At 41.5% G+C, this 21,514-nt stretch overlaps 1 protein-coding gene across 3 annotated transcripts; it reads left to right on the top strand.

Annotated features, from left to right (window-relative positions):
* Positions 1-194: 194 nt before the first annotated feature.
* Positions 195-21,331, top strand: LOC136424150 (cilia- and flagella-associated protein 119-like). Of its 3 annotated transcripts, none has more exons than XM_066412630.1 (10): positions 195-361; positions 706-737; positions 926-991; positions 1,821-1,990; positions 2,330-2,400; positions 3,076-3,192; positions 3,639-3,699; positions 18,987-19,061; positions 19,805-19,852; positions 20,713-21,331. In XM_066412630.1, the coding sequence occupies exons 1-10, from the start codon at positions 287-289 to the stop codon at positions 20,904-20,906; spliced, it is 909 nt and encodes a 302-aa protein (XP_066268727.1). In that variant the 5' UTR covers positions 195-286; the 3' UTR covers positions 20,907-21,331. The 3 variants fall into 3 exon arrangements, with proteins under 3 accessions (XP_066268727.1, XP_066268737.1, XP_066268746.1); XM_066412640.1 differs by having other exon boundaries at positions 19,808-19,852; XM_066412649.1 differs by lacking the exon at positions 19,805-19,852.
* The last annotated feature ends 183 nt before the right edge of the window (positions 21,332-21,514 follow it).

A 21,514-nucleotide genomic window follows, 5' to 3' on the forward strand; every position in this document is an offset into this window, starting at 1 on the left:
GAACGAGAAGCAAATTGGCCGATTCCACTTTTTAACAAGTTTGCTGACTTTGGGTGTACCGTCATCGGAAAAAAGAAGTACTCGTTAGTCTAGATTTATCTTATATGTTTTCGAACTCTCTTAAAAGTGTAAAGTAAAGAGTATAACTTTATAAGGATGTGTAACTAAACTATTGTAACGACCCCACCCTATAGTGTACCAGTCCCGACCGTTGCCAGGCCGGTTGCTAAGGGAAGCCCAGCTCCAACAGATATCGAGTTTCCACCTTTGCTGTCAAAGTCGTCTCATGTCGTTCTTCGAAGTCGCCTTGGCAAACATGCCTGCACCCACGGAATCCACGCCTGGCACCAAAATCATACAGGTAACGTCACAGACAGTGTTTTTTTTACCTGTCTTTTGTTGTTGTTGTGCTTCTTCCATGTTGTTGTTTAGTCTCAAGGGTTGGGAGCTCTCTCGCCCCCCACCCACCGCCATTGTTTATAGGTATTCTAATCTATTAAGGACTTGCAGTCGACTTCTTGATACCATCGATATCTATGAGTTATAAGTCTCAAGGCAAAGATTTGATGACACGTTAAGATAAATTATAAACTCAGAATTGCACACAAAGATAAAAATAAAAGAGGAAGCTTAATGTTTACTTTTGCACAGTGCTTGATATCTGGATCAGTCATTTTTCTCATGATTCCCGGTCTTTTCTTGTAGCCCCGCCGACACAAGGGACGGGTTGTCGTGTGGTAAGTTCAACAGTTGACCTTGTTTGTTTTATTATCATTTTGTCTTTTTCAAATGGTCATAGTGTTTAACAACTTTCTTGTTTCTTGTATCTCATCAATGTTTCCCCATGTTGAGGATGTATCTCATACCAATGTTTCCCCATGTTGAGGATGTATCTCACACCAACGTTTCCCTATGTTGACCCCAGGGAGGACCTGTCTGTCAATCACATGGATGCCATCGACCAGGCGACCACACCCGACGACCTGAGAAGGTAAAAATCATACCAAAATTCTATACATCTAAGGTGACAGCAGACTTACTAAAGTCATTCAGTTCGGTCTTTCTTGTTGTGACCAGTAAAAGAGTTAACTTAGGCTTTGGCCTGCTAAATTTGTAAGGGTCATGGGGTTAGGCAGCAGGGAAAAAGTTGATTTAGCTTTTCACTTAGCTGAACTAAATTTAGATGTATATTTCAAAGTTTCTTTCCTTCCTTGCAACATTCTAGGTCAGATCTTCAAGATGTCAGGTCACAGATTTTACCTTTTTGCTTAGCATCTTAACCAGGATCACCGAGAGATCTTAACTTCTTAACAAGCTAATTGATTTGAGATGTATATTGTATGTATTGTGCGTTTATTGCCATTCCTTGTATTTACTGTTACAGTAAGTTTTCCAGGTTAGACCGTGAGCAAGCGATGGAGGTTAATTTAGGTTTTCAGTAAGCTTAAGAAAAGTAGGTGTATATTTATGGTTTCTGTATCTGTATCTATATTGCTGGTACAACCGCCATTAGGCGTAACACACCAGCTTCGCAGGCACGCGGTGCGGCAGCAGCTGGTTATATTACTCCAAACGGTCTGTTACACCTAGTCTTTGCACATCTGACTGTAACCGTTCTTTAAAGCTACTTAGTGAAGATGCTCCTACAGTACTTGATGACAACGAGTTCCATTCTACTATGGTATCCGGAAAATACGAATTTTTGAACACATCAATCCTTGGCTGATAACTCCAGTACTTAAAAGCATGACTATTTCTAGTCCTCTTCTGAGCAGGCATTAGATAATTATCACTCAGTCGGTTTCTGTCCTTCCTTGCAGCATCCTGGGTCAGATCTTCGGCATGTCGGACCACCGGGAGAACCTGAAGGATGGAGTGCTGATGGACCTGTTCGTGTACACGGTTCTGTACGCACGCGCCCAGGGATTCACCAAGGAGCAGACTTCCGCCTTTTTCTCTATCGTCAAGCGAACGCACGGCGTCTGCGTAGGTCGGTACAGCATCTGTACAGCACCTCTTTACAGAATCTATTGACTAGCTACTCTCCAAGCAGAGGTTGTTAGGGAAGTCAAGTCAAGTCCTTTCTTTTACTTTGAAATGCTTGTTCGCCCCAGAAATTATGACCTCCTTATCACACGCACGATTTTTTGTTTGCCCTCCTCAACAGCCTCTGCTGTTGGTTGAAGGCTCACAACTATGCTATCAACAGCTAATCGTTACCCTATCAAACCTCACTTGCCACTGTGAAACATGATCATTAAAGTTGTTCTGGACCTGTCTGATTGGAATTACAAAATGTCAGCCACTAAACTGTCGGCTTTTGTTCCAGAAACCCCGTTTGGAAACGTGCAGGAATGTTACAACTACTTCACAGAGCTACTGCTCTGTCACGGAACCAAGGTGAGGGCATGGTCATGCAAATGAAACTGATTTATTACTAGTACCTTTGACAAGAAGGTTTTTGGTAGCATTTGTGTGTGTGTGTGTGTGTGGATGTGTGTGTGTGTGTGTGTGTGTGTGGATGTGGATGAACAGCAATACTCAAGAAAGCCTGGATGGATTATATTGATATTTGGTATGTGGGTAGGTCTTGATGATTCCTGGAAATGATTAGATTTTAGGCCATCTAGCCACCATGGTCATACAAATGAAATCAGTTTATTTACTTATACTCACTATGCATGTAGCATGATATATGATCAGGACAAGCTAGCTTGATGTGCAGCGTTGAAGAAATTGAAGCAGATCTGCGGAAAAGAACTTTGCAACAGAACTGAGTTAAGCCTTCAGCTGTGGAAAAGACTATCAATCATTCTCGAATTACTGTTTCGCCATAGCCAAAGCTGCAGGGTTGATGTGAATTAGGGTTTTACTCTGGTCAATATTGACTGATGTAGCTCTTTTCCGTGCGGCGTAGGCAGCCTGTTTTTATTTTCTGTAATTCGTAGGGAAAGTCATCTTAGTTGGGACCCCCCATGCAGACCCTCATATATATAGCATCCTGTTGCATGAAGCTTTTTCCATTTAGAGACAATCCACCACAGTCATCCCCCTTGTCAACCTAACCCCCCACAGAGACCCCCCTTCAGTGTGGACCTGTTTGACGCCGACCAAGTCAGGAGCATCACGGATTACGTCGTCAACACGTACTTCAGACACTTCAAACTCTACAAATACGTCTTCACACCCAAGGTAACCCACGTTTCGTTCCTTCAGGGGTGGCTATGGATGGGCCTGCTTGTTTTCCTGTCTTGGCTATTGTACTTTAAGGATCTTAACCTCTAGCACACTGAAGTAGCCGTTTGGCACCCAAGTTTCTATTGGTTGCAGAGTTAGGCAGCAGGGAGAAGGTTAATTATTATAGATTAATGAATATTTTGTTTTTAAGTTTGAATTTGAGTTTCCTGTTATGAGTAGGTGTGAGAAATTTAGCTCGAATATGTAAAAGAGTTGTGTAGGATAAGTACTGATATTGCTATACATTGTATATACTGTACATTAGCTGTGACCTTGGGTGTTGTGATCAAGGTCAAGGTCCTGTGAAGGTCTTTTGCCACTTGATACGTAGGATGCCTTGTACCTGATCCTGTGACAGACAATAGTGAACCTGACCCTTTTCTTGTTTGTGTTGTCCGCAGGTTCAGCTGGACTTGACCATGAAGTATGTGGGGATCCCAGAAACTCCCCAGCCCATCGAAGGTGAGATATATTTACTATCCCCAAGTTTTACAGCTTCTGTGACCACGTGCTGGGGGTTTTCAGGGAGGAGAGTTCTCATTTTCTGCAAACAATTCCACTGGTGCTGAGACCCGTGAGAATCTTTGGGACAAACAGATAGAGGCCTGTCCCTGTCCGTGGTGCTGAAGCTACGTTAGTTATGTAAACATTGTTTCCAATAGCGATGAGCCTTGAACATATGGACCTTGTCTTTGTTCTTGTGATATAAATGAGTGATGGCTCTGGCATCCACACTGGTCCTCTTCCCTAAAGCATGTCCAAAAGAGATTTAGCATCAATCCCTATGATAAAGATCACTATATAGAACAGGCGACACTTTAATTCCGGACTGACACTCTAATTCCGGACGAACTTTCACCATTAAGGCATAGTTTGAGTAAGAGACTTGATATTCAAGAGTATGTTATAGTACTTGGTGAAAGTTACGTAGGTATCATCGGTAGGTCCCCTGGGACTTGGTCAGTTTTGCAGAATTTTGCAGAATTCTGCAGAAATCTGCAGAATTCTGCGCATCATCTGCAGAATTCTGCACATCATATGCAGAATTCTGTGCATCATATGCAGAATTCTGCGCATCATATGCAGAATTCTGTGCATCATATGCAGAATTCTGTGCATGATGCGCAGAATTCTGCAAGCCATATGCAGAATTTTTCTGCCAAACACAAAATATGACTGAATTTGCAGTGCTCACGGTATTAGAAGGTGGAATACCCTGTGGATATACACTCGCTTAACTATAGCAACATATAAAGTCCAATTGATTCAAGATGTACATTGTCCTCTACTCCTTGTCATATCCAAAATGTCACTATACTCTGTATCTGTGTCTATATAGCCGGTATAACCACCCTTCCGTGTAACACACAAGCTTTGCAAGCACGTGCCATGGAGGCAGCTGGTTATATTACACCGAATGACATGTCACATCTTACCTTCTCAGGTTTAAGTTTGAATACATGGAAGATCGTATATTGTCTAAAAGTGAGTGCTAGTTGGAAAATTACAGAGGGAAGTGAATAACAGTCTTAGTCTAGGCCTGATTTCCACACAGTTTTCATAACATCGCCAACATTACCTGCCATCTGTACGGCCCTGTCGGGGTGGCTTTAGGCACACTGCCAGGCATGGCACTTGTACTTTGATCAAGACCCATCGTAACCTCTCCCAAATTTCAGAATAGCAGAATAACAGCTATCGTTTTTTGTTCATGACGAATTAGATTATGGTCATTTTGTAGCTCACTTACAAGGATCCAAGCAAATGTAGAACACAGGAGGCAGTTGATTTAAAGGGGAAAGACGGTGCATGGCTAGAATGGAGAATCAACCTTACAATTATTTTGCTAGAACATTTACAGTAGAAGCCACTTAACTGCACCTCGGATAAACGCACATTCCATTTACCTGCACCGAATCCCAAAATCCCAAACCGGTTCCTATTCACTGCATTGTTAGTGACTCCGCATATCTGCACTGCGTATTGTCACGAATGCCGGATAACTGCACCAAAATTTTTCAAAAATCGTCGACAAGTTAACTAAAAAGGTGCGCTAGATATCGGCAAACGCGGTACAAATGAGCTGATAAGTGCCTATGTAGAGGCACAATAATGCCAATATGTCTGAAATTGTTTTCACTAACAAAATAAGGTGGTCTCCATTGACAACCACGTTGATAGCGATCGTATGGGAGGTCCTGGGTGGGTCACCATAAAGAGACGCACGCCTACCAAAGCAAAGGCGGCATTGCGTTTTGGCAGACAGCATGCTGTACTCAATAAAGATTGGTCTCTACTTGTACACTGTCTTATTGCTGTGAATGTATTTAAGTTCGCAGGGATTTGATTTCGCGTTAAGGATGACATGGGGTGTTGTCGGCGGTTTTAGGTTCGCAGCAGCAGTATATTCACATACTGTTGCAATAATAAAAGACTGGCGTCTTAACATACACCTAATCGCAGTTCTCAGATCTAGTTGGAAACCGCACAGCGACTCGGTTAGGGCTACAGACGCGTGGACCGACATAGCAGTCGCTTTTGACGGTGCGGTGCTGACGTGATCATCTGTCACATTCTTTTGTGGCAGAGCTGAATCCGCGTCCTAGAAACTTCCTACATTCAACCGAATGATGCTATAAGAAGAATGGTCTGTCACTGATCTAAGTCATCTAACCATATCTACGCGCTGGATCCATAGTACAGTCCATTGTACAGCAATTCACCAGTCTACCATGATTTACACAGTCAGTCTAATCTGTCCAAATATGACAGGGGCTCTCTCTGGCGCTGACTGATAAAAATGGATGGCATGGCAAAACAGGTGTACCCCGCACACAATCAAAACATTATCATAAAACAATATAGATAACCGATATAAATAAATCGACATAGAATTCAACTTAACTAAGTATACAATACAAAGGTAGAGATGAATTAAAGAAACAGCACAAGATTCATAATGAGGTAGCAATTTGAACGTTACAAATTAACGAGGCATTGTAGCAAGGCAAGTGGAGCAACTGCACGCTAGTGACCATGTACAGGGTTGTTCCAAGTTGAACGATTGGCAGAACCTATTTCTCATGACAGAAAAGAGTTTCCTTTTGAAGGTAGCCACGTCGGCAGGGCTTGAAGCATTTGTACCCAGCCTTCTTGTTTCAACCTCAAGTTTGTTCCAAATCGAGATGAGGAAAGGTGTGAACGAGGATGCAAATGCTGATGTTTTAAGTCTAGATGGAACTAACATGTATGGCCTTAGTCTACGGGTTGTTCTTGTAGGAAAGTTGGCTAGGCTCGCTACATCCAAGTCGAACACCTTTGCATGGGACTTAACAATTATGCTACAACGTCAGATATTTCCCTTCTGTAAGACAGAGGCAGCAAGCCTAGGCTAGACAGTCTTGACTTATAGTCGAGGTGACCTGCGGAGGGCCCAAGAATGAATTTCAATGCCCTCCGCTGGACGCCCTCAAGAAGGGCTGTGAGATTACGTGACATAGGGCTCCAAACTGGTGAGCAATATTCAAAAACACTTATTCAGAAAGGTACAACGCTTTCCAAATGTCAGGGTTGGAATTGAACCCTACAGTACGATTTAGAAAACCAAGCATTGAGTTTGTTTAGCTACCATACTAACAATGTGGTTGTCCCACTTAAGGTCAGATTTTGATTTGACACCAAGGTCAGACATGTTGTCCACTACTGTAACAGTGAAATATGAACCTGACATGTGATAGTTGTAAGTTCATGCAATAGGACACTTGGAACGAGTAAATCTCAACACTTAACATTTGGATAGATTAAAACTCAGCTTCTATATGCATTTGGTACTCCAATCGTGCAGAGAGCAAATGTCTTCTTGCTAGACCCATACCATAGCCCCGCCCACCTCTGTCAAAACATAGAAATGCAAAATTAAAACATAAGCAGTCACTCTCTCATTGGTCGAACCGCTACTTTGTGATGGACAGTCAGGATCATTCTTTTAGAATTTCTATCAGTTCTCACCACACAACGACATTGTATCTTTGCTCCTTTGATGTCGATATATAGTGTTATTGAAACTTACTTTGTGTAGGAATGACTAGAAATTGAATTTTTTTTTATTCAAGTTTCAAGCAGCCTCATAAAATACTCTGCCCTACTCACTCTGGATGCCTTTAAATTCAGCCCTTGTAAGTTCTTACTATTTAACACCCCCAGTTTAATGCTGGAGTTCCAGAGTGGCCTCCTAGATCTCAGTTTTATGTCTTATGCATAACTATACATAATGGGTCCAAGTTTTGTTTAAGTTTCTTCAGATTATTCATGATCATTGATAATACTTCAATATATATTCATAGAAATCAATCAATAAATGAATATATGATGTTTTACCTGTTTTGCATAAGGGAGTCAGAGAACTATAAGAGAGAACTTTATTTCGCCACATAAGGTGTGAAGTCTATTGAACAATTATTAGTGAAACTAGGGAACATTGCGAGCAAGCTAGTCAGTTATGGACATTTTGTCATGATTGCTCCGACAGCAATTGAATAAGAAAATGTGTCCATTTTAAGTTGCCTTTGGTATTTACAATTTCTACCTGTAATATATCAAATCTCAAAATCATCATTAGCTGAAATACTGCAATTGTTTTACCAATCCTAGTAACACCAGGAGCTGTTTCAGCAACTAGGTCAACAATTCCAGTAGCTGCTACATGCTGTTTAGTAGGCTAATAGTTTATCTAAGGATCATTCTGTAAATAGGTGTGACAGATTGGTTTGTATAACAGTATCCCCATGTGATACTAGCCCTCACTTACAGGGTAACCTGTGACTGTGAGGTGTGCCAAAGTGGCCAGGCCAGATGTGGGCTACAGTGGGCAGGCTACTCTCCAAGCAGAGGTTAGGAGAGAAGATTGTGATCGAGAGAGAGAGAGAAAACAGGGCATATGATAAGATGGTCACAACCTTCTCTCCCAACCTCTGCTTGGAGAGTACTTTTGTAAGGATTTTGTAAGGCATAATGGCCTTTGAAGCCATTTTAGGAGAAGACTGTGACAATTCTGTCCAGCTGAGAAAGGATCTCTTTGCCTGTTTAGTATTAGTTACGCATTCATGGTTGGCTACTTCCATGCTCAGATATAGATGAGAAGCTTGTCTATGTACATGTACATGCATGTGCATGCCAATCGCCCATTCCATAGCAACCACAAGCCGTGGTGGAGGGCCATTGAAAAAAAATAATGCAAAATATGCTCCACAATTATTTTCCTCTCAGAATGCCGGAAATAGGGATTACGAGGGTTCAAAATGTCATAGACAATTAAATCTGATGTCATTGAGGGATTTGCCCCGGTCAACCTGGCAGGTATCTCCTATAGTGGCTTTGTGTACATGTATCAGAGATATGATACACTGCTTCTGTTTGAACCTTAATACTGGGAATAGTAGGTTGATCATTCATTTGCATGACTGTGTAAGTACAAACGTCTGTGATAAATATGTGACAGGTGAAGTAGTCAGGGAATAACCATGTTTAGCCTTGAATCTTTGGACCAGTTGATAAATCTGAGACCAATCTGTCTGATACCTCTGGGTGACCTGAACAACCCACTAAGTTGACCTGACTCAATGACCCCTTTCTCAGAACCCAAGAAACTGGGGCAAAATGATCCCCTGGTATGTCCACCCAATTATGGGCCTGAAGACCTTCGGGACTGGCCTTCCACAGGACAAGGCACTGACATAGTGGACGCTGTGTTGTTTTGTTTCATAGCTGTGAACAGTTCTGGTGTCTTGTCTTCTTCAGTTTTTTCTTGGCTTGTAAGTTGTAGCCTGGATGCCAGACTATTTCCAGGACCTACACAGGCCAGTTCCTCGGCTACAGGTCCAACACACCCCAAGGAACTTTTACCACAGCCGCTACCCCCAGTCAGAAAAACAAAACAAAGGAAAAGATCTTTTCATATGTTTTATGCCTTAGATTCTACTCTACTTTATTTTCATATCATTGCCATACAGAGATTGGGGGATGGTGACAAATGATATTTAGCTTATACAGGTGAGAAAGTCTTTTTCCAAAGGTTACAACTGGTTGGTCCAAGGAGGTATTTAATATAAAACCTCCTTGGCAGTTGGTCTAAGTTAGAGTACTACTTTAACCGGCTGTACCTCAGTTACATGTACCTTTTGTGTTATTTGCTACATGTTCTATCAATCTCGTTCTTGTTATTTATTTATTTATTTATTTCGATTTTCCACATTTGTGGAAGGATTGACACAACAGGTGAACTATCACCTTTTCAAGATGTCATCCCAGACCGGACTGTAAGGTTTGGACCATCGCACACCGGGGCATGCCCCTACATGTACTCTTTTTCGAAAGGTGTGGTGGGTTCTTTAACGTTGTTAACACTATTTACAATCTTATGAAGGTCAGATTCTACATGTTGATAACATGTTTTAGGACAATTGATTTTTTTGGCACCTGCGGGATACTGCGGGTGGCTTCTGAAGTCTGCCCTTAAGCCCAGCTGTTTCAACATGCTATGGGTGGAGGCTTGGAGTTAAACATTGACTCAGATTGGCAGGGATAGGGATGAAGCTTTCAAATACATGTACATGTATATACTGGTGTGTGACACTAGTAAAACATAAGAGGAGCAGAGAGTAGAACAGTCTCCTGGCTCCCGCAGAGCAGGGATCGAACCCGGGTCTGCCGGCCCACACACAAGCTAACCACTAGGCTAAAAGGTCCAGACCAGTTACATTGTAGACTAGTCAGTTAGTGGCGCTTGACCCCACTGTTGCACTAGTAATACTATGATTGAGACCCATGGGGCATTAACTAAAGATTTTCATGTAAAAGCATCGAAGCAAGATAACGATGATGTCGGTGGGTCTTTAGAATCATGAAGCTTGGAGACCAGGAATAGATGTATTCGTAATGGCAGACAACAAAGTAAAGTACACATATGTACTGGGAATTGAGGTCATGTAATTATCAAGAATCTATTTTCTCATTACTCTGTTTTCTATGGAGGTTGAGGCACAAATAAAACTAGTAAATGTATTGTTACAGTACTGTTACATACATGTTGTACTCTGGGGGAACTTGCAGATACTAAGACTAGTGCTATATATTGAAAGTTTTAAATCATTGGAAGACAACAACCTCACTTAATAATCTAGATGATAGTAGAGAGACATAGCTGCAACCTACAGCCTGAAAATGCATGTACAGTGTAGTTACCTGTACCAAGCAGGTTCAATTCATACCTGGGTGATTTGAACCTCCAATGCCTGTAACATGTACCAGGGTACATAATTCTCACCTTGAAAAGATTGCAACAGATCTCCTACCAAACGTCCCCAGTATAATGCACCCCAAATTGTATATATAAACTGTGCATACCTGGGGGTGCTGCACAAGATATCTCTCAAATACACTGTTTTTCAAAGTGGCAGTTTTATGTAACCCGGCAGATTAATGTTAATGGAGGTTACAGATCCAACTTTCCAAGCTCCAATAATTATTGGGCAGTCAGTTTCAAAAGTGGAAAGTCCTTCAAATTTAGACTGACAACGGTCATGCGATTATTGTTGTGAGCAACGATTCTGTTTAGATACACGGTCAGGAAATATCACAGGACCCCCGCGGCACAGAATGCCATTGATGTGCGCGTATGACTCAAAGTGACCTCTTGCGCACAAATTCAATATGGCAGGGGAACCGCTTGTTTTCTTAATGCAAAAACTGAAGTTTTTACTGACTTTGCAACAACTGTTGCCCTGCAGATGTACAATGTACTACTGCACATATGAGACGTTGAGAACGTGCTCAACAGAGATGGGCAATACCTGTGATTTAATCCGACGTTTGCGGCCCCTTCCGGGATCGAAGAATGGGAGCATACCAGAGTAGCCACTGCCATGGTGGCAGGGCGTTGCACCAGAATAACCGGTTTCAGATGAGAAAATATGTTTCCATTGCTAACTGCATGCATATTTACAAAGAAAACGATAGAAACTTTCCTTCCCGGACAGGAAACAGCACCCTGTAGGCTTATTAGCATATCACCCACTTCCATCGCTGGGGACAGTTCTTCTTTAGACAAGAAAAAAAAAAGCCACAAGCCCCTCGCTGAAGGGTCGCACGACCAGGTCCAAGGTGGTCGTGAGGATGATTCCAGGATTACCGTTTATAGCCATCTCACGACTATTTTGATCCTTTTTAGACGGCCAATAAATACCGGCGACGTTGTGACGATAGGCAGCTGCACGACATTCAATCGTCGCCAGTCTAAAGAAGGCCATAATTTGAGGAGCCATTGAAAACGATTTGATACATTCAATTGAGATAAATTGGCCCAATACCATGCAGTTCAGTCAACAGTGAAAATATGAATCTCCATATAGAAAATTTGGAACAAGGGAACACTGGGCACACCATCATCAGACTGTAATTCTAGCACCCAACATACTGGTTACCAAAAGTAAAGGTTTTCTACTGAACTACTGAATATTTCTTTGTATCTCTTACTTAGAATGCAATGTTAGATAACTCCAAGCAGGAAATATCTTGGCTCCCTTTAATTCTTGTTTCGGGACTATCTTGTTGGCATCCTTGGATTATTCTACCCCAAGCACCACCATACTCTAAATTTTGTGGGAGATTCCTGCCCAGCTACAAGACCACAGAAGTGTACTCTACTCTACTCTGTAAACTGAAAGGCCTCTGCCCAGACCTGCCCCAGCTGGTCACCTGGGAGAGGTTTTATTTTCACAGTAATCTAGGAAAGTTTACCAGCACCACTAAATTGCAAAATGCAGCAAGTCTGATATTCTTCAACAGAAAGGAAGGAGTTCAACTTATTAAATGTATTTTCATCTTTTTAAAAGCTTTTAACTTTACATGTTTCTTTTAAACCTTGATGTTCTACAGTCTAGCTGATTTCTGTTTCACTGTATGAATTTCCAGCCCCTTCTCACAAGGGATCCAATAGGTGTCTGGTGGTGGAGGTAGAAGTCATGACAAAAGGTCAAACAGATGCATTTCAGGCATGATCTTCAATTCATTTTCACTCCTATTAAACCTTTCCTACAGGTTGTACATTTTAACTTTGTGAAACATATTTCTTGAAAGCATGAATATTTTTTCAACACTTTTTCAAGTGATCATTCATTTTCATCTACCAGAAGCTAGCATAGTATCTAGAAATCAAGGACATTATACACTTTTTTCACAGTAATCATTGTATGCATGCTGACATGTACTGCATGCATGTCCATTGTACATGAGGTAAGGTCATCTTTCCCAAAGTTCAGGAGAATGTATGGATGAGGACAGTATCCTGTGGTGAAATAGTCATTTTAACCCAGACAAGAGCATGTTTCCCCTACACCACCCTGCCCTAGGGTATATGATCCTGCCAGGACCAGAACATAGGGCAAATCCAGAGACCAGTGTTAATTACTTCAGTTGACAACCTGACCCTCCCGAGGTGTCCTGACCCAGAAAACAGTTCTCTGACAGTGTCTGCTCTCACAAGAGTGCACTGTCAGAATATTGTGTTGCCATTTTAGAGAGACACTAAAAACAAAACTGTAAAACAGCATATTTCCATAATGATGGTGAACTGTAAATGTAGGTGCTAAAGTTTATGATTTATGACTTTTTGCATTAAAGAAGACAGCTTTTTTTATTTGCATACACAAGCAGACAGATAACAAATACTGTCTTGATCAAATCCTATCTATTGCGTCCAAATACTGCCTTGAACCCTGAATCATTTTTTACTCATGACTGATATATGTAACATACAACTTAAGGTCTCATTTATGTATTACTCCGAGTGGGTACCCTAAAAGAGTCCGTTGCCCAAAAAAATGAACGGCTGCATGTACGTGTGTCTATATCGGTGTAAAAATCGCCTATAGCTAGGCCAGCTGATATCAGGCGTCAAACTGATGAAAGCTTGTTTGTAACGGAAGAAATTAACAGGTAAAGTTCGGCAGCCGCGCGCGAGGTCGGACGTCCACAGCCGGACATTGGCGGTAATTCGGTTGATCACTTTCAGCTGGAAAGTGCCTATTTAGGGGGTCTAGCTAAGTGCCGCTTTTAATTGCCATAAAAAGGTCTTGTATGCCAACTGGTAGTTGGCAATTTTTTCAAATGATCTAGGGTAGATGAGCTCAACAGAGAATGAATGACATCGGTGCATTTCCTATAGCTTCATTACGAACGCGCCCATGTAAAACACGTTTTATAACATGTAAGCCTATGGGGCGGAAAAACTCATGAATGAGACCTTATATCTACAAAATATCTACTTTGTGATTGTATAGGGTAAGATGTGTACATTACTGCACATAGCAAAGACAAGATATAACGTTAAGTGTCTATACTGGAAATTCATTTTTCACACATACACACATGCACATACAAAAAGGTACATATAAATGTAGAACAGCTACATATTAGCACAAAGCCGAAATGGTAACATTCACACAATACAGTGAGACATGCACCACTTTCTTTTCTGGTCTCTGGCCACAGCATTTCAAGTTTCCCTGAAGGGACACCACAAGCCTGCTTTCTGGCAGGGATTGGGATTAACCATTATACGCCTGTCATTCAACAATGTTGTCCCTGGCTGAGGGCATATTGCAGGTGGAAAGGATTCTGGTTTAAGGTCTCATTCATGAGTTTTTTCGCCCCATAGGATTACATGTTATAATATGTGTTTTACGTGGGCGCGTTCGTAATGAAGATATAGAAAATGTGCCAATGTTTTTCATTCCATGTTGAGAACATTTACCCTAGATTATGTAAAAAAATTGACAACATTTTTACTACATACAATCTCTTTTTATAGCAATTACAAACTGCACTTGGCTACACCCCCACAAAGCCACTTTCCAGCTGTAAGCGCCGGACCGATTCACACACAATGCCCGGCCTGTGTACGTCCGACCTCGCGTGCGGCTGCCGAACTTTGCCTGCTAATTTCTTCAGATACAAACAAGCTTTCATCAGTTTGACGCTTGAGATAGGTTGGCCTAGCCAAAAGGGAATTTCCCACCGATATACACACACGTTCATGCAGCCGTTCATTTTTTTGGGCCACGCACTCGTTTAGCATACCCACTCGGAGTAATACAGAAATGAGACCTTATACATATAGAATGAACTGTGGGGGTTTGCACACAATAGCAGCAGTGTGAGCTGACCTCATGACCTCCACTGGGGTAGCAGCACCAGTAGTAAGGTTAGGGTCAACCCTTCAAAACATAACCTACCCCACTGGATTGTAACACTATATCAAAGACAGTCTCCTGGCTCCCTGGAATCGAAGCTCAACCTACAGCGCAAACCAAACGCACTTACTATATATAGTAAGGCTTAAAGGACTCATTAGACTGGTCAGTAAGAGGCGCTTGTATCTCACTGTTACACTATGCCCCCTTATCTTTTTGGATTCTTCCTGAAATCTCTGAGTTCAATATCCCTATATGGCACTTTTGCCATTACAGTAACAAGACTGGTGTGGGAACCAATGAAACGCAAGGGGCACGTGGTACTGGCTCCTGGGAATCAAACGCTGGCCGCCAGTGCCCAAAAAGAAATGCACTTAACCAGTACCGCCATAATAATAATGTCAGGTGTATTTGCAGCCAGTGCCACAGGCAGGTACCCAATGTGTAGGGTAATGAGGCTGTTTAACGTGTTCGAGGCACCTCCTCGAGCACGGGACCCCCGTTTTACGTCCCTCCCGGAAGACGATTTTGTGGAAAGCTTTCGTGAGGCTACAGCAATCCGGACGTCCTTGGTTGGTCCCCCATCCAAGCACTGTCCGGACCGCGCGTTGCTTAACTTCCGAGATCGAGGGATCGGGTGTATCCAACGCGCCACGCGGCCGTAGCAATAAGGTCCGGACCCCTTAGACTGGTCAGTAGGACTAACTTAAAGGATAGATTCATGTACATTGTAAGTAGTGGCCACACGTGTGGGCTTCCTTGCCACAACTCAGCTATTCTTGAGCTGAGATAAATAGATGTGAACTGGTCACCCCAAGCAACATTAGGTACTTGTCCCTCTTGTCAACTGACACAAACTGGATGATTTATCCCACACCAGAAGGCCGATAGCCTGGTAATAGCCTAAACAGGGGGCTGAGGGTCTCCTGAGGACTAGCTCAGTAATCTAGCATGTAATTGAGACAAATGAAATTAGTCATAGCTTCCAGGGGGTGCTTCCTTCCTCCAATTGAAGTAAGTAGTCACCATCTGAGCTTCTCCCCATCACATCTTTACTACTTGGCATTGATTTAGATTTGCTGTACATTCAATACTTAATATCTTTTTGTACATTACTTTGCCTTGATGTGTATATTATGTAGGCTTTAGATCCTTTTGAAGACTTCAGGGTAACTTGGGAACATTATCCACTAATGAGACACCTGTGACAAGATGTTTTGTCAACCATTCTAGTGATTCTACTATCATAACCTGATGTGGCAGTACAGCATTTATAATAATTGATGTTCATTTCATGCACAATACATTGTATATGCATGTAGCTTATTATCTTTCTCCTACTTTCAAACAACAAATGAAAGAGAGAATGAATGCCAAAGATGCAAATCCTGTAAATCTCTAGCCTCCGTTGCAGATCTTCCCACTAGCGATTTTTCAACTTATCAGGTCCAGGGTCTTTGGCATCTGCTTGAGGCCACATATCTGCTAGGGATCCTGAAACCGCTGTGAGCTTACAATATCTTTTACCGCACAATACTATCACCAAGCAGATGCTACAAGCTGTGTGAAGTTACAAGCTCACCACGGTTTCAGGATCCCAAGCAGATACAGGGGCTCAAGCAGATACGGCCAACCAGCCCCAAAACATGGACCCGATAAATTCGCTAGTGGGAAGGACTGTTACGGAGGCTTGTCAATCTCACACAGTCAATGACTGTACTGGCTATCTCTGCTACATGTATCCATGCACCGATGATAACTATATACATGTACATTTACATGTAGTGTGTGAGTTCATTGTATTTTCGGAACCTGCTTCTTTTAGTCAGAATAAGATACATGTACAGCAGCAGCCTCAAGAAATCAGCGTTTTGGGAAAATTTCTTATTAATGTTAGATATTGGGTATAACTATAGACCAAATGTCAGCAATGAATGACAAATGACATTCATATCACATAACAGTAAGTATCGCACACCTCCCATAGACCACCTGAAATAGAGAAAATCACCCTCAATGCTAGCAGTATCATTGGACCCTTTTTTAACATAATCATGTTATCATAGTTCTTGGCTAAGAATACATCAAATTGGCCTGAACTTCTAATGTTATTTCAAAAAATTACTGGGATGGACTTTGACAGTTTGATGTATCATATGGTTCTACTTGCTTCATGCACCTCAGAATAAATTTCTGCCATCTTTTATGCCATGGAAAAGAAGATCGAAATTCCTGAGTTGCCAGCTTTGTAACTGCGAAAACTTTGACATGATGACTCGAGATATCAACAGCGCTCATAGGATTTTTTCCACAAAAGCCAGGCTTCAAATGGCCTGAGTGCAATTAGTTTTCCCACAGCTCCCATACTCCAAACTAAACAAGTAATTTGTGGGGAGTACCAGCTTTTTTCCTGGAAAAATTGTAGCTATGGGGTGGAACTCGTTGTACCCAAGCACAGGGAAACGTTAACAATGGCGTCTATGCCACATTTGCACGCGGCCATGCAGGCGGTGGTGGAACCCTACCACGTGACTGGCTTATCCAATCAGCTCCGGGCCGTAATTCGGCCTTCCTCGCAAAATCACACGAGATCTTGCGAAACAGGGCAAGATCGCAGGAGAACCACGCGAGATCTTGCAAGGTCACATCAGAACTTCAATTATCTAATGGACATTCATGTCTGCACTCTCGGACGTGTCTGAGCTTTTCTCGAAGCCCTACCCCCCTGCATTTTTCGTCATCATGTTTATGAGAAATGTACCTACAATTTGATACAAATTCTTACAGGGAAGGACATCGAAAAGTTATTCTATATAATTTCAAAGTTAGGACATGTCATGTAAACAAAAAACAGTGACCGTTACTTTCCGTTACTTTGTTTTCCGCCAAACCTCAACCAAACTTCCCCCGGCAAGAACTGGCGCCTTGCTCTGACGTTTTTGTATGAAAAATAACTTTGACCGCATGTCTGAAAAGAAATTGTGTCTAATTGGAGGTAAAGTTTGGCGGGAAGTTGGAATGGGACAATCGGGACGCCATTTTCCGGTATGTCGCAAAATCGCAAATTTGCATAAAATGACCAAAATCTATTGTCGGTAAGCCGTTTCCCTGTGCCAAGTACCGTAGAGGTATTCTCATAAGATAGCTTTAAACAATGCATGCAGTTGCATATAACATAATTTATTTAGGTGAGATGTGACAAGTCGTTTGGTGTAATATAACCAGCTGCTGCCACACAGCATGCCTCTACGAAGCTTGTGTGTTGCGCGGAAGGGTGGTTATACCGGCTATATAGACACAGATACAGAGTATAGTGACATTTTGGATATGACAAGGAGTAGAGGACAATGTACATCTTGAATCAATTGGACTTTATATGTTGCTATAGTTAAGCGAGTGTATATCCACAGGGTATTCCACCTTCTAATACCGTGAGCACTGCAAATTCAGTCATATTTTGTGTTTGGCAGAAAAATTCTGCATATGGCTTGCAGAATTCTGCATATGATGCGCAGAATTCTGCATATGATGCGCAGAATTCTGCATATGATGTGCAGAATTCTGCAGATGATGCGCAGAATTCTGTATATGATGCGCAGAATTCTGCAGATGATGTGCAGAATTCTGCAGATGATGCAGAATTCTGCAAAATTCTGCAAAACTGACCAAGTCCCAGGGGACCTACCGATGATACCTACGTAACTTTCACCAAGCACTATAACATACTCTTGAATATCAAGTCTCCTACTCAAATTATGCCTTAATGGTGAAAGTCGTCCGGAATTAGAGTGTCAGTCCGGAATTAAAGTGTCGCCTGTTATAGATTACTATTAGATATGAATCACATATTAATCACTATAGTCAAAACTGGAAGAAACATGGTAGAAGACTGACTTCAGTTGAGTTGAGTTTATTAGGATCCACAATTAGTACCAGCAAATGCGCCTTGCCAACAGTGTCATCTCTGTAGTACTGAGTTTGCCACCATGAATAGCTGGCACCTTTCCCTGTCCCTAGTGCTGAAACTGTAGTTTTATAAGGTTGAAGTCAGTTGTCTTGAGGGCTCTTAAATCAGTGTGTTTAACGTTGTTTCCAATAGCGATGAGCCATGGACATATGGACCTTGTTCTTCTTCTGGTGATGTTAGAAAAGTAATGGCTCTAGCATCCACACTGGCACTTTTCCCTAAAGCATGTCCAAAAGAGTTTTAGGATCAATCCCTATGATAAAAATCACTATATAGATTACTATTAGATATGAATCACATACATGTATAAAGCACAATAGTCAAAACTGGGAGAAACATGGGTGGAGCTTGACTTCAGTGGTACCAATTTCAAAGCATCTTGCAAACAGTGTCATTTTTGTAGTACTGAGTTTACCACAGAATAGATGGCACCTTTCCCTGTCCCTAGTGCTGAAACTGTAGTTTTATAAACCCAGCTGAAGTCGGTTGTCTTGACGGCTCTTACATCAGTGTGTTTAACGTTGTCATGGTTACAGAGGAGGAGCAGAAGGAGGAGGAGCAGCCCGGTCCTGATGCTGAGGCAGCGGAGCAGCAAGAGGAGCCGCAGGAAGGTAATGTCACTCACCTGGGCTTCCTTCTAAAGACTTGGCAGAGAAAGAAGGGTGTGAATGGGTGAAAGAAAGCCATTCTAAGACAGGCAACCAATCCAAACCTCCATCCTATAGACATTAGCATAGTAAAGCTTTCAAATCATTTCTCTATTCTGTTCCTTTCCTTTAGATCCCCTTAGTATGTTGTAGCATAGAATAGGTACAATGTAGTTACCTCAATTGTCTTTAGCACTGTAACGTTACATCTTTCCATCTTACTTCTCTTCACCAGATATCTATTGCTCTTTTCATGAGCTCTTTTAGTTTACATTTCATTATAACAATGTATCATAAAACAGGTACTTACTTCTAGTACCTGTAGCATTGTGATATCCTCATCTAGTGCCTCCAGTATTGTACTGAAGTGGCATCTACTCAAAGAAACCTGACTTTTCTCCCATCTGTCTGCCAGTATATACATGTAGAAGTAATTTTGTAGTAATATGTAATAGGGCAAGCCTGGCAGCCAACCCTGTCAAATCTCCCAAGTCTCTTTTATCCTCTGTGCAAGTAGGACAGAAGAGACTGAGCTGCTATAATAGTTTTGGGTACCAGGCTATAGTAGGATAGATAGTATTAATAATTACCTCTTACATATCTTTAGTATTGTAGAGTACATAGTGACTCCTGTTAGTATCCTATAGTACTCCCTGTAGACTGTTGATCTGAAGTTTTCTCCCTCTCCCCCCTCTCCTGTCCACCAGTAGAAGTTGCTCCAACAGAACCAGAAAAACCAGAGGAAACTCCAGAAGGTAGAAAAACTGTGGTGTGGTGTTCTGTGGTGTGGTGTGTTAATTGTGACTGTAATCATTGTTTCAGATATACTATACAACACTCCTCTGTTTTCTGTTCAATTTTGTTTTTTCTGTCAAGTGCTTTCCTTCAGCTTATAATAAGGTCTGAAATAAGAATTTTGTGGCCAGAATGATGCTGTAAATGATGTAACACTGCTGTTTCAAAACTACTGGATGGGTGCAAAAACTGCTGCATGACATTTAAATCCTTGCTACGTTTCCAAGTACATGTACTGATGCATGCAAATGTTTCTTTAACTGTCCTGTTTGTGTCTGTCCTTGTCTCTTGTGTCATGATTTTATAAGACAATCTCAATGGAATTGAGCTAAAACCATAGGGTTCCTAACAGCATAGTACATGATGTTATATGTAATATTGTGTTGAGTCTACTACAGAACAATCACTTGTTTTGTGAAAAAAATTAATTTGAAAACGATGAAGAGATAGAATTTACTACATCTTAAAGTTAAACAAATCTCATGTTGATAGTCCTTGAATCTGTATGTTGAAATGCTTAATATTACATTTTTGTAGCTTCCAAGCTGTTCAATTTGTACCATGTCATCTCTAGAAGTCTTAGAAACAAGACGGCATTTTACAAACTTTTCTCCAATATGTGGATTCAAATGACAGTAACTTAAGAACAAGCATATGAATACATCAACATGTTGAGTTTAATGCATCCAAATGCTTGTACATGAGTTACTTCATTTGAATCCACTTTTTGAATCAATCAATTAATGTTAAGCTTAATGTATGCTGTAGCTCAAACTTAGTTTGTTGCTGACCCTTTTCCTTCCCCTCCTCTTATCACCAGAGTCTCCTCGTAAGAAAGAACTGCGAGCCCTGATCCAGTCTCAGCTGGCGAGTCAAGTCAAGGAGCTGAAGATGTCTGTGGACGAACAACTTAAGATCAACGACCAGGTCTTAACCCAGAAACTGGCCGCGCTCGGGGAGGGCGACTCCAGCAAGGGCGGCAGGACCTCCAGTAGGGGAGGGAAGAGGAAGTAGCCTTGTGGAACCCCTGGATTCAATTAATGGAAAATTAACTTGTCTGTCAGACGTGTCTGAGTTGTCACTGGATGTAACAGCCAATACAATGTATCAACTATAAATATAGTTTTATGTTTTCTTCTTTACGTGTAAATATGTATTTCAATGGCTGTTGGGGAATCTTTGTTTGTCAAAAGAAGTGGAAAATTCAGTTGTTTTGCATAAAACTTGTTGAGGTTTACATGATATCCTTAGACCTTTGTGAACATGTCAAAGATGCACTTAGACTTAAATTTTGTCGTCCTTTTAAATGTAAATATCAAATCATTTTGAAAACTTCTAAGAAAATCTTTAGCTGTAGTTTTGCTGTGCACAAAGGTGTGATACATTTTGCACTGATTGTGTTGAAAACCGATGGTACTCATTAAACCATTAGAAATATCTGTTTGTCTTTTGTTGTCAAAGTGTTGAGGTGATGGAAAGGGTGTATTTACCTTCTGACTGTGAAATCACAACTGTTACAGATACCAGAAATTGTTATGTGTAAAGCCACACAAATTCATTCTTTGGTTTCTGGACCTTAAAAGATAATGCTATGACTATGATTGGAATATCAACATGAAAAC

This window comes from Branchiostoma lanceolatum, chromosome 1 (genome assembly GCF_035083965.1).
Source record: "Branchiostoma lanceolatum isolate klBraLanc5 chromosome 1, klBraLanc5.hap2, whole genome shotgun sequence".
Classification (NCBI taxonomy): domain Eukaryota; kingdom Metazoa; phylum Chordata; class Leptocardii; order Amphioxiformes; family Branchiostomatidae; genus Branchiostoma; species Branchiostoma lanceolatum.

Bases quoted from the DNA above. Each gene is read 5' to 3' on its own strand.
- LOC136424150 (XM_066412630.1), top strand. From the start codon at position 287: ATGTCGTTCTTCGAAGTCGCCTTGGCAAACATGCCTGCACCCACGGAA. The intron at 362-705 runs GTAACGTCACAG...CTTTTCTTGTAG, and splicing joins CTGGCACCAAAATCATACAG to CCCCGCCGACACAAGGGACG. The intron at 1,991-2,329 runs GTCGGTACAGCA...CTTTTGTTCCAG, and splicing joins AACGCACGGCGTCTGCGTAG to AAACCCCGTTTGGAAACGTG.